This window comes from Lichenostomus cassidix, chromosome 1Aa (genome assembly GCF_008360975.1).
Source record: "Lichenostomus cassidix isolate B80296 chromosome 1Aa, HeHo_3.0, whole genome shotgun sequence".
In the NCBI taxonomy this organism is placed as follows: Eukaryota; Metazoa; Chordata; class Aves; order Passeriformes; family Meliphagidae; genus Lichenostomus; species Lichenostomus cassidix.
The window spans coordinates 14205709-14217977 of NC_139480.1; the positions used below are offsets into that span (position 1 = coordinate 14205709).

At 47.5% G+C, this 12269-nt stretch overlaps 1 protein-coding gene across 2 annotated transcripts in view; it reads left to right on the plus strand.

The window, feature by feature from the left end:
* Nucleotides 1-10668: 10668 nt before the first annotated feature.
* Nucleotides 10669-12269, plus strand: part of SLC2A13 (solute carrier family 2 member 13) — a 141479-nt gene continuing 139878 nt past the window's right edge. Inside the window, exon 1 of one of the 2 annotated variants that reach the window (XM_085041183.1) lies at nucleotides 10669-11486. In XM_085041183.1, the coding sequence (XP_084897309.1) occupies nucleotides 10940-11486 (547 nt within the window). In that variant the 5' untranslated portion in view covers nucleotides 10669-10939. The remainder of the gene's footprint in view (nucleotides 11487-12269) is intronic. The other variant, XM_085041173.1, reaches the window with a different exon arrangement.

A 12269-nucleotide genomic window follows, 5' to 3' on the forward strand; every position in this document is an offset into this window, starting at 1 on the left:
TTGGTTCTAAGAAATAACCACCCCATTATTCAGATAACTGTCTCTTTAATAACAGCAGAAAAAATATATGCACCAAACTGTGTTCCTTGAATAGCTCTTGTTCACTTAGAGAAGGTCCATCTCTTTACCATTAGAAAAATATAGACCAGTTAATTTCCCACTTATTAGGTGTTTCCCTCTGAAATCAGAGTTATCAAAAAATTAGCATAGAGCTGCAGATTTTCAACAAAAATGCAAGTTTAATAGTCCTCAGTGTTGAGAGTGTGCACACACATTTCAGTGCAGCCAAATGTTTCACACTTTCTCAATGTGTTTACATTCCCACTGTCTTGTGAAGAATACTAGTGTCATTGCACTATTCAAGATGCTGTCCTTAACGTATTGTTACCTCCCCAAACCTGTACACTTACACGCCTCCCTGTGGGCTCTTTGGCTGTGCTCCCTAGGACATATTGAGGACACCTCTACTCTTGATTAACAGTCATTTCTGTGTTAGCTGCTCCCTTAGTGTCACCTATGTGTGTTACTGTCAGAGCTAGAAGTTCCGCATATCTTAAACTGCATTGTTAATGTCTTCGAGGAGACTGAATACTGAATACCATCCTTTCTACCTCTTATATTTCATATTAACACATTATACATAAAGTGCATATTGCTTTAGTCTCTATTGACAATACCATATGTTGCTTTCTGTAAGCCAAGACCTCACATTTATGTCTGTATTACACGTGGGAATGTGCCTCACAGGGACATTGTTTTCTGTAGTAAATGCTTTAGTACAGGCAGCATGCCCAGTTGCCTACATCAAGGTGGGTATGCACACCATCTGCTTTAGGCATGTAAGCAGAAGTGTTGAGGTAGGAACTTCAGCTGCCTACATGGCCAGCAGAGAGGCTCTTTTGCTCTGCCAAACAAAATAGCACTAGTGAGAGAAGCTGAGTGCTGATCCATAAAAGGTAAAAGTGCAAAATTTTGCATCACTTCAGCCTCTGTTTTGGAGCAACCAACAGGACCTGAGAAAAGCCTGGGAGTGGCTGGGGATGGGTTGCTGCTGGGACCATTCCCAGCAGGCAGTATGAACATGGCCACACCACCAGTTGTGGCTTTCTGTCTTGCACAGTCCTCCAGTGTGGACCCAGTACTACTTGTGCCACATGTGCTCTTGGTGATGAACAAAGACCACTTGCAAGGAGGGCAAAGCTGTCTTCTTATCCAGGGCACCCCTGCACTCCCTCATGTAAGTGTCCCAGGAGTAACAACGAATGGCTCTCCAGGAATCACTCAGTTCCTGTATCCTGTCTTGCCTTTAAAAATAAATGTAACATTAATGCTTTGCAGTCAGCAGGGTCCTCTCCTGCTTGCCATGATTTTCTGTAGATAATAGACAGGGACCTTGCCATGACACTGGCCAGCAATATTGATGCTCTCAAGTGACCACACCTGACTCCATGGGTTTGAATGTACACGCGATGTCTCAATGCTCCCCAGCTGCTGCCTCCCTTCTGTTCCCAACCTGTGCTTATATGTGCAAAGGCCAGACAGCATGATTCACATGTGCCAACTAGTGTGAAAAAAGCTGCCAATTACTTCAGCCTTCACTGTGGTGGACCAATATTATATCTGTAGTTTTTTTTTTTACCTTACTGCTCTTTATGTCCTTCACTAATTTTAATTCCAGCTGGGCTTTAGCTTCATTGATTTTATTCCTTGGTGGCTAAGGAGTGCTTTTTGTTTTGGCTTCCTGAATATTCCCTGTCTATATTGTAGTTCTCCTGGATGGTCCTTGCCTAGCCTATGGGCTGTTAGCTGGAGCTTCCTGTGCTCCTGCACAGTGGTACAGTTCACGCATGAGTTCTCAGTAAATTCTCTTTAAAAACCAATTAGCTCTTCTGGGGACTTTTCCTCTTCACAGCTGCTTCCCACAGGCTATTTCCTGAATAAGCCAATCTGCTCATGCAGAATCTCAGCTCTGTGGTTCACCTTCCTGACTCTCTGCTGCATCTGTCACCTCATGGCTGCTGCAGCTTTTGACAACCCACCCACAGCCCAAGCAGTGCTCTGTGACCCCTCTTACCCCCACTTCTTCCCTGCTCCTCAGCACAAAGCACGAAGGAGTCAGTCATGACTGCCCTGCTCTTGTGGCTGTGTTAGGAAAATGTTACCATTGCACTCTCAAAACATCCTGGATTGCCTGCCCGGTGCTGTGCTGCCCTTCCAGCAGACAACCAGGTGGCTGAAGTCTCCAGTAAGGACAAGGGCTCCAAGTGGGAGGCTTCAGAGCCTGCCTCCTCATAACCTGCAGTCTGTATTACTCATCTACCACACTATCCCCCAGGTTGCTCCTTGCTGTGGTCTTGACGCAGAAACTCTTAGCAAGTCTGTCTCCAGTTGAATACTGTGGCATTGCATTTGTCAAGAAGCTCCTAAATGCAAAGCACAACACACCCAGCTCTACTCCACCTGTCCTTCCTAAATATACCATCCATCCATGGCCACATTCCAACCACGTGCAGCACACCACAAAGTCTCTGTGTCCCTGATGGCAGAAGCTCTGCAACTGTGCCTGGCAGTGCAGCTGCTCCTCCTGATTGCCAGACACTGTGCATCACTGAGGGCACCTGGGGAAGCCTCTGAATGCCTGCCTTTTGATGCAAGCAAAAATGGGATGGGCTCAAGTCTGCCTTATTTAGGCATATAATTTGTAGCTGTAGGGAGAAGCAGGTGCAGAAATTTTCCATCATTAGTGAAAACAGCCTGGTACCTTGGAAAGCTGCTAAAAAGAGGTCCTGTGTGTTTAACTCCCATTCTTTCACCCAGCGCACCATCAGAAGTGCCTCCTAGATACATTCAGGACCATGTGTTGTTAGTGTCACATTGTAAGCAGAGTCCTCACTGGACTTACAGACACTTTTTGCAGTGGCATTACTTTGTCATGGGTAATTCAACACTTCCTACTGATGGCATTAACCTTCCAGAGGGATTAGCACATACACATATCAAATGCTTTGAAGGGGTCAAAAATCACTATTAATGCAGTTTTCATGAGTGTTTAATGTTATATTTAATATTATCACCTCGGCCGGTATGCTGCTTGTCAGGGAATTGTTAAAATTTCTAGAGGAAGTTCCAGAAAACATTTCACCAAGGACCTATTTTAAAATGCAGCAGATTTTAACACTCACAGCAGAACAAAATAGATTTAAAAAACCCCATCCATCTACATTGGTGGAAATAGGACTTTTGAAGAATAGATACAGAAAGAAATAAGGAAGGAAGCAAATAAAAATGACAGTGTGCTGCAGCTACGTGCTCTTTCCCAGTAATGGAAAGTGCTGGTTTTCAACTTCCACATGCCAGTATTATGCCTGGCATGTGTCAACCAACTTGAGGCACTCTCTGAGTGTATTTTGCCTTTGCACAGGGAATTCATGTGGTCTTACTTCCTCTTCAAAGTTGCCTATCCCTCATGGTACAGTCCTCTCAAAAAAATCCCACTAAACAAATTTTCATGGCTTCATAGTCTGCCAGATCCAAAGGGTCAACCAACTTAATGAGTCAGTAACTGGATTCTTCCTGGTCTGTTTCCAGTTTCATTTGCAAACTCAGAAAAGCCACTTCTGATACAGTGTTCTGCTCTGAGGAAATGCAATGTCAGGGCTGTCAGCAAAGCCAGCTTTTAACCTGCTGCCTACAGCATATGGCTTCTACTTCTTGGAACTTTATCTGATGGAAATATTTTGCATAGATGAGGTTAGAATTTATAAAGTAGTGAATTCATGCCAGGTCAGATGCTACTTTTCTAGGGATGGAGAATAGCGTGTAGTCATAAATAAGCCTGAAAGTCTGATTTATTTTTCATTAAATGATAGACAGCTGATACACTGGTCTTATATAATCCGTAGAAGGATTTGGTTTAGAAGTACTGTCCACCTTTTAGGGAAATGGACTGTCATAAATCAAATTTGTTTAGTGAATAGAATGAAGGAGGTTTGGCCTGAAAGTGATGGGCTTGCATGTAGTTTTCTTCTTCATCTTTATGTCTTCCATGTACACCAAATGTTAGGTGCATGCTGGAAGAGAGCATTACTCTGATTCCAGAATTCTGAACTGACTGAGGGATGGCCTGTTGCAATTCTGGGCTTACCTGCAGCACTTGAGGAGGTTTCTGTTTGGCAGACAGATAAACAGCTCTGTGTTGGCACACCTTTGTTTGAAGATACACTGCATGAAGAGCATCCCTGGTATCCCTGGTATCTTCTGGGTAGTGTTGTGCCAAGTCCTTGATTTCCATGCTGCCAGGTTTTGTAACTAAGTAATTACAACTTTTACAGGATAATAGTGACTTGATAAGGATTGTTACCTGGCAAAGCATCTTTGCAAGTACACAAATGTAAAAAATCCAAATCGTACAATAATAAACATCTGCTTCTCCCCCACTCCCCATTTTGCACTGCCACTGGCTTTTAGCCGGTGTTGGGCCCTGAATTTTAAAGCAATGCATCTAAACGTGTCACCTGGCCCACCTGCACACCCCTGGACACCTGCACAAAGGTCAGTGCACAGCTCTCTATTTCATTGCAGCCATTGGGACACACTGGATTTAGCAGGATGTTTTCACACATGTTGCTGCTGACTCTACCAGAGACTCTGTTTCAGTCAAATCTCGTTAGATCTTCCTTTTGACAGGCAAAGGCAGAAAGGAACTGTTCTCCTGCCAAAAACTGAGTCCCTGCTCTAAAGCATGAAAAAGCAGTAGATTTTAAAAATAGAGAGAAAAATTTAACTTCAAAAAATGTGTTTCTTACAATTGCATTTTCAAAAGAACTGAAGTGGGTTTGCTGGAATTCATATATATAGAATGAGAGAAAAATTATGCAAAATATGAGCTCAAATGGTTACTTTGGTAAAGTTACCTGGGATTGAAACAGCCTGTGATGTGATGTCTTAGGCAAACTTAGCTGTACTGCTGCCAGTCTGCCTGTCAGGCAAGGAAAGCATCATCCCACAGTTTGTCGGCTTCCTTCTGCCATCACCATCATCCACACCCTTCTCCAGTGCTAAGGCTGTAACTCTTCCTACTTTTTAAGCAAATTATCTGTTAACACTTGACCAGTAGGATTAAATGCATGGCGCTGGTACATTCCTTACGTATAAATTCTGATGCTAGTTTAATTTTGAAAGGATGTAAGAGAGCAGGTCAATAGTGATGTCCCAGTTTACAGCTTCAGATAACTGCAGCAAAAGGTAAATAATAGGCTAAAAGTCTCACTGCAGACCAGGACACTCTGGAATAAGAGCACCATAAAGCAGCATCCAAGCAAGGAGAGGTTGTGTATATGAAAGGTGGCTTTTGTTGAGATATTGGAGTAGAATCTAATCAGAATCTGTACATATAAAGGAGAACACAAATCAAACGCTGGAATTATTACAAATAACCAAAACTGTATCAACAGCTCAGAGATAGGCACATTCAGATAAATGAATGACTCTGACAAGATAGAGAAAATGGCTGGAGAAGAAATGTTATGCAGGGACCAGAAAACTACAGAAGGTATGTGAAAGTGTCTTCTTTCCAAAGAGACCAAACAACATTCTAATAGGATGAACTTTGGAACAAAAGGAAGTTTTATGGCAATCCACTGCTTATTTCAAATAGTTTCTAAATTCCTATTTTCAGATCCATTTTTTCTCTTTTAAACTAGAGAATTCCTTACAGTCACAACTTTATACTACCAGTATATATCTGCAAACTGAACAAACTGGAGTGATCATGGGTCAGGGTTTGTATCTTCTTGGTGGGGAGAAATACTTTTTGTAAAAAGTTATACTCCACCATAGCACACTGACAATGTAAAATTCTGTGTAGAGAACAGTTTTCTGAACCTTGAGACGTGCAAATAAACTTAACTTGTGAGAAAAGCTTCTGTCATTACTCACTGCTTTTCCAAGGTTTCAGATATTATATAAGCTGCTATTATAAACTGCATTTGCTGACCTTTTTTTGCATATTCAGCTAGGTGATTTCCCTCAGCCCAGCACAGTGGTATTTCTCAACTCACATAGCAACTCTGTTTGCCAAAATATTGTGGCAAAATAATTGACTATCAAAGCAGTATCTGAGTTTAAGGCATCATAACAGTAATAAACAAGAAATTAGTTTATGAGCCTAAAACCACAAGGGGTTGAACACTGTATTGCTGAAATCCACGAGGCTAAAGCCCTCATGCCCACCCCCACAGCACCAACTGAGATGGGAAGAATTATTGGTTTGAGGATTTGCTCCTTGTATTACTCTTTTTTTTTAAGTGCAAACAATTTAATGTAAAGAATACAACCATCTTTGACAAGACTGACCCTCTTTTGCCACAGAATCGCATCCTTTTCTGCCTCACTGTCTGTCTAGACCCATGGCTCTTACATTCTTGTCTGCACATCAACCCAATTTCCTTTAAGAATCCACCCTTTCCCTATTTACCAACAATCTTTTTGAGGGGTGAGAAAAAGACTTCAGTCCTCCTGGGCTGAAGCAAATTAATGAATCTGGCCTCCCACTTGCTGGGTGAGGCTACCAACCACCAGACTATCACACAGCAGACCTACAGCATCTCTCTGTGAATCTTGGCTGGTCCGAAGTCCCCAGGAGATTCTGGCACTCATCCACCTGCTTCTGAGTGTCAGCAAAGACAGGAGCTTACTCCTCTGCTCTGGTCTGGCAGAGTTCTGGGCACATGTACAAAGTGCTCAGTAATTTTCTGGAAAACATTTTATGATGCATGCCATGTATCAACAACATAAAAGCAGTAAAATCCTGTGGTTATTCCTGCTCTCTGTGAAACACAAAAATTTTAGGTTTTTAAAGCTGGACCAGTTATTTGATCTAGTTCACAACATCATGGCAAATAATTGTGCAAACACACTTTAAAGAAGAGAATGAGGAGGTGCTGTGAATCTAAACAGTGCTTCAATTAAACATTCAATCTCTTGAAAGCATAATGTCATACCTAAAATCCACTCAAATCCTTCTTTGGATCTGACACCCTGTCTTAGATTACTAATCATACCTACTGCATTTTGCATTAATGTGAAATAATGTATAAGTCAGCTTTTATAATGAAATCCAGTACTATGGAGAGATGATCACAATAACAAAAATCTACAAACCAAACAAATCCTCCTTCTTTCTCATGAAGTCAGTCTTTGTCGCTGTTGAGCAGCTAGCAGAGTAATGAAAACACCAGTTCTCAGTGGCAAGAAGGAATGACCTTTATTGTTTTGATTTCATCACATATATAGAGTTCTCAAAAGTCACCCAGATTGGTCAGTCAGAAGCCTTCCCCCAGGTTTGATTGGCCAGGCCTGCACTGTCCAAGTTCTGGGACACTGTTCCAATAACATCCAAACTTTATCTTTATTTATAAAACACAAGAAGAATTCTCGTGGGAAAAACCTGTGCCAGCCACAAGTCTTCAGTGTGGTGCATCTCACAGCTGAACTTTTTGTTGTGTTTCTTCAGGGAATCCTTTAAAGAGATAAGCTTGACAGCACGATCTGATGAGAAATTATGTCTATTTGTGATTGTGTTGGGCCATCAATGGAAAAAATAAAAGCTTTTTGTTAGCTCTCTTGAGTCTCTATTAACTGCAACATACAGAATGCCTCCAGTATCTGAGGTGGCTGTTAAAAAGACAGGTTATTTTTGTGACAACCAGCTGTTGTGACAATATTCTGTAAAAGCCTTCCCTCTAGCTGGCTAGGGATTTGGTGTGAATGCTTTCTGTTTCATGCACTGTGTCCCACATTTTTATTTGGGGCTTACATTAAAAAAACCAACTAGTGAGTGTTGTGCTTGTCAGGCAAGTCTGGAGACTTCTGGAAGATTACAGCTTCTCTCCTGCTGATGCTGTAGAAATGTAAGCTAGTCTGCTCATGGAGAGCTGCTGGACCTGAGGGGACAGCTCCTTGTAACCCACCCAGCTGATCAAGGGAAGCCAGTTGATGTGATCTTTTTGGATTTCAGTAAAGCTTTTGATACTATTTCTCATAGTTCAAAATGTCCAGCATTCAGCAGTTCAGCCAGGGAAAGTGCTGGATTCTCCTACTCGAATGGGGCAACCCTGGATGCACGGACAGACTGGAGAATGAGAGGCTGGAAAGCAGTGCCATGGAAAGGGACCTGGGGGCTCTGGACAATCGAAAGTTGAACATGAATCAGCAGTGCCCTGGCAGCCAGGAAGGCCAAGTGTGTCCTGGGGGCATCAGGCACAGCATCGCCAGCTAGACAAGGGAGGGGATTGTCCTGCTCCGCTCTGCAGTGGGGCAGCCTCACCTCGAGTGCTGGGGGCAGTTTGGGTGCCACAATGTAAGAAAGACATTAAACGGTTAGAGGGTGTCCAAAGGAGGGCAGCAAGGATGATGAACAGGCTTGAGGAGAAGCTGTATGAGGAACAGGTGAGGTCACTCATCCTTCATCCTCCTTTATCCTGGAGGAGAATGAAGGGAGACCTCATTGCAGTTACAACTCCCTGGTGAGGGGAAGAGGAGGGGCAGACACTGATCTCTGTGGTGACCAGGGACAAGACCCGAGGGAATGACCTGAAGCTGTGTCAGGGGAGGTTTAGGTTGGATATTAGAAAAAGGTTCTTCCCTCAGAAGGTGGTTGGGCACTGGAACAGGCTCCTCAGGGAAGTGGTCACAGCAGCAGCCTGACAGAGCTCAAGATGTGTTTGGACAATGGTCTCAGGCACATGGGTGACTCTTGGGGATGACACTGTGCAGGGCTGGGAGTTGGGCTTGATGATCTTTGTGCATCCCTTCCAACTCAGTGTGTTCTATGATAACTTCATTCCTGATGCTACAACCTGGAACTGTTTCTTGCACTAGTACTGGGTTGGTTCCTATTGGTCTTTACCAGAATAAGGAATGCCCTGTGCCAATCATACCATATTACCCATATCTTGACTAAAAATAACTGAATGTTAACATGCATTTAATTATTATCCAGTTCAGGCTTCTTCATGCTCAAACATGCAAGGTGACCTATTGTATTTAGAATTCCACTGCCACATCTGTCTCTAACTGGATTAACTGCACAGACATTATTATATTGTTATTGTAATTCATTTTAGTAACTACAGCTCACTATTTCATTTAGTTGATATTATCTGGACCACAGTATTAGTATGTCACAGCTTGCTTTGAGGCAGAGGCAAACCACCAAAGAGGCTGTGTGCAGCTGGCCATGCTGGACTTTGCTCCCTCTTCTAATTTTTAAATTCACATGGCTATGACTAGTACTGCTCAAAAGGTGTGGGCTGCTAACTGATCCAATTAATTACCAAAATTCTCCAGCTACTGGCTGTGCTCATTGTGAGAATATCTACAGAAGACAGTCAAGTCAGAAGGAAAGTTTAGTTTTATTCATATATGTGCCCTTATATATATATGAAATACAAACGATAATATTGTGATATTATGATATATTCTTTTTCCTCAAGATCTGCATTGCACCTGGAAGGCCCTTCCATGCACGTGGGCAGCAGAGGTTCTGCATCCTGGTGAAAAATCCCCAAAAAGACTGCTTAAAGGTGGAATTACCTAAACAGGATGCTCTGCTTCAAGCAGAAACACAAGAAGAAGCTCCAAACTCTGCTCCTACATGGTAAGAAACCTGATCCTCTCTGAACAAATGCTGGAAATTTCCCCCCTCTTTTCGGTAAGAGAATCACAGAATTGTTAGGGTTGGAAGGAACCTCTGGAGACCATTCAAGCCCCGCTGCCGAGGCAGGATTACCTCGAGCAGGTTACACAGGAACGCGTCCAGGTGGGTTCTGTGTCTCCAGAGAGGCAGACTGCACGCCGTAGCTGCGCAGCGTGTTCAGTGCTCCTGCCGTGCATGTGTGCTAGCAGCGCAGCGCTCGGTACAGCTCCCCGTGCAGCTGGCAGGGACAGGGACAAGCAGGATCGCTCAGAGCCCCTGCAGTGACAGCCAGCGACAGCAATGGCAGCAGTGCCAGAGGGCTTTCTGGAGCTGGGCAGCCCCAGGGCTTCTCCTGCTGAACACTGCCTAAAGAAGGAGAGCAGGGGAGGTCGGGACAATCAATCGACACTAACGATCTGAAATGCTCCCCTCCACTGAGCTTGGACCAGGAGAGCTGGGACATCCCAGCAGCGAAAAGCCGCTATTTCCGTGCGGAGCAGCACAACCAGTGTCACCCAGCACTTCACAAAATGACAAAGGCGGACGCTGAACGCTGTCTCCGTTCAAACGATGCAGTTATTAAGTTAACTGCGATCCCTACGCGCTCCAGGCACCTGGACAGTGCAGAAACCGCGCAGGGAGCGGGCGGGCAGCCCCGGCTGACGGCCTCTTCCCCCGCATCAGGCAGGGGTTGCCAGAAGGAACAGCTCTGCGGGCTCAGGGACCGGCCCTGGGGCTTGCGTGGCGCCCACCGCCCAGGGCTTCCTTCCTGGCTTCCTTCCCGGCTTCCAGCGTGACTTATTTCCTGCTGCCAGCAGACCCCACCAAACCTCAGCAGACCCCAGCACCCCGCCGCCCGCCCGCACCACCCGCGACTGAACGCGGCAGGACGCTCCCTGCGCAGGCGCTCCGACCCGCGCCTGCCCCGTAAGGCGCACGGCGAGGGGGGCGGCCGGGCCCGCCCCCTGCGCCCGCCGGGCCGCGCTCGCCGCTGTCCCCGCCCGCCTCCGCCTCCAGCTCCGCCCGGGCGCTGGGAGCGGCGGCAACTTCCCCTCAAGTCCGCCCGGCGGCGGGGGAACGATGCGACCCAGCTGAGCGCGGCCCGAGAGGGGCGGGCGCGCCGAGGACGGGCAGCGTCGGCAGTAGCAGCAGCCCCGCCGCCGTAGTCTGAGCAGCCCGGCAGCCGCCCGCCTCAGCCCCCTGCCCTCCCCCGGTCGGGGCGGGAGCCGCCGCGGCCGTCCCATGTCCCGCAAGGCCAGCGATAATGTGGAGTACACGCTGCGGAGCCTGAGCAACCTGATGGGCGAGAAGCGGCGGCGGCAGGCGGACGGGTCCGCCAGCTCGGGCGCGGCGGCGGGCGAGCGGAGCCTCATCGCCGCCGAGTCCTGCTCCAGCCTCAACAGCGCGGCGTCGGGCGGCGAGCTGGAGCGGGCGGCGCGGCGCCAGTTCCAGCAGGACGAGACCCCGGGCTTCGTCTACGTGGTGTCGGTCTTCTCCGCCCTGGGGGGCTTCCTCTTCGGCTACGACACCGGCGTGGTGTCGGGGGCGCTGCTCCTCCTCAAGAGGGAGCTCAACCTGGACGCGCTCTGGCAGGAGCTGCTCGTCTCCGGCACGGTGGGCGCCGCCGCCCTGTCCGCCCTGGCCGGCGGCGTCCTGAACGGGCTGTGCGGCCGGCGGCCCTGCATCCTGCTGGCCAGCGGCCTCTTCACGGCGGGGTCCGGCGTGCTGGCCGCCGCCCGCGACAAGGAGACGCTGCTGGCGGGACGCGTGGTGGTGGGGCTGGGCATCGGTGAGTGCCGCGCCGCCCCGCCGGGCTCCCTCCCCGCGGGGACCCGGCTCTCGCCCGGCGGGGGCAGCGCTCCCCCGGGCAGGTTTAACCGAGCCAGGAATCGACCGTCCCCGCGCGCCCCTAGCTCCCTGCGGCGAGGCAGAAGACGAAGTGGCCCCGGGGTGTGCGAGGTTGGGGAGCTGGCGAGGGGGACGCTTGGCTGAGCGAGGTGCGGGCGGGGTCCCATGTGCAAGGGGACGGTGTGTGTGCTTGCCTTCTTCGGTTTGACTTACAGGTGGTGTAGACCTGCCCCGTTGCTGGGAGAGTTGTCCGGTTTCTGTACGAGGAGAATGGTCTCGCATCGTTTCTGCAGTTTCATCTTGAGGGTGGTCTGTCAGTGTCAGCAGCGCACACCTCGGGCTTTGCATTTGAGGGGTTCTGGGAAGTCAGGGGGCGAGGAGTTCACGCCTGTCTTTCTGAACTGTAAATGCCTCTCTACTGGTCCCCCGAATAGCTTTACTTGGGCAATACAGGAATGCCTCTGAACAAAATGAGGTAGTAACTTCTCTGGTCTAAATAAGTTAAGGCTTGCTTTGGAAGGTTTTGGATTTCATTAATGACGTCCTGAACGTGAATTGCTGCTCTTTGTTTGCCTTCCTATATGGGTTGCAAGCAGTGGGTTCTTGTAAAGCTTCATAGTTGTCCCAAAGAACTTGCAGGGATGAGGACTGTTTCCTGTAATCCATGAGACTGGATTCTGTGCCAGCTATATCCTAAATATCCCCCAAATTTTGGCTCCTCTTC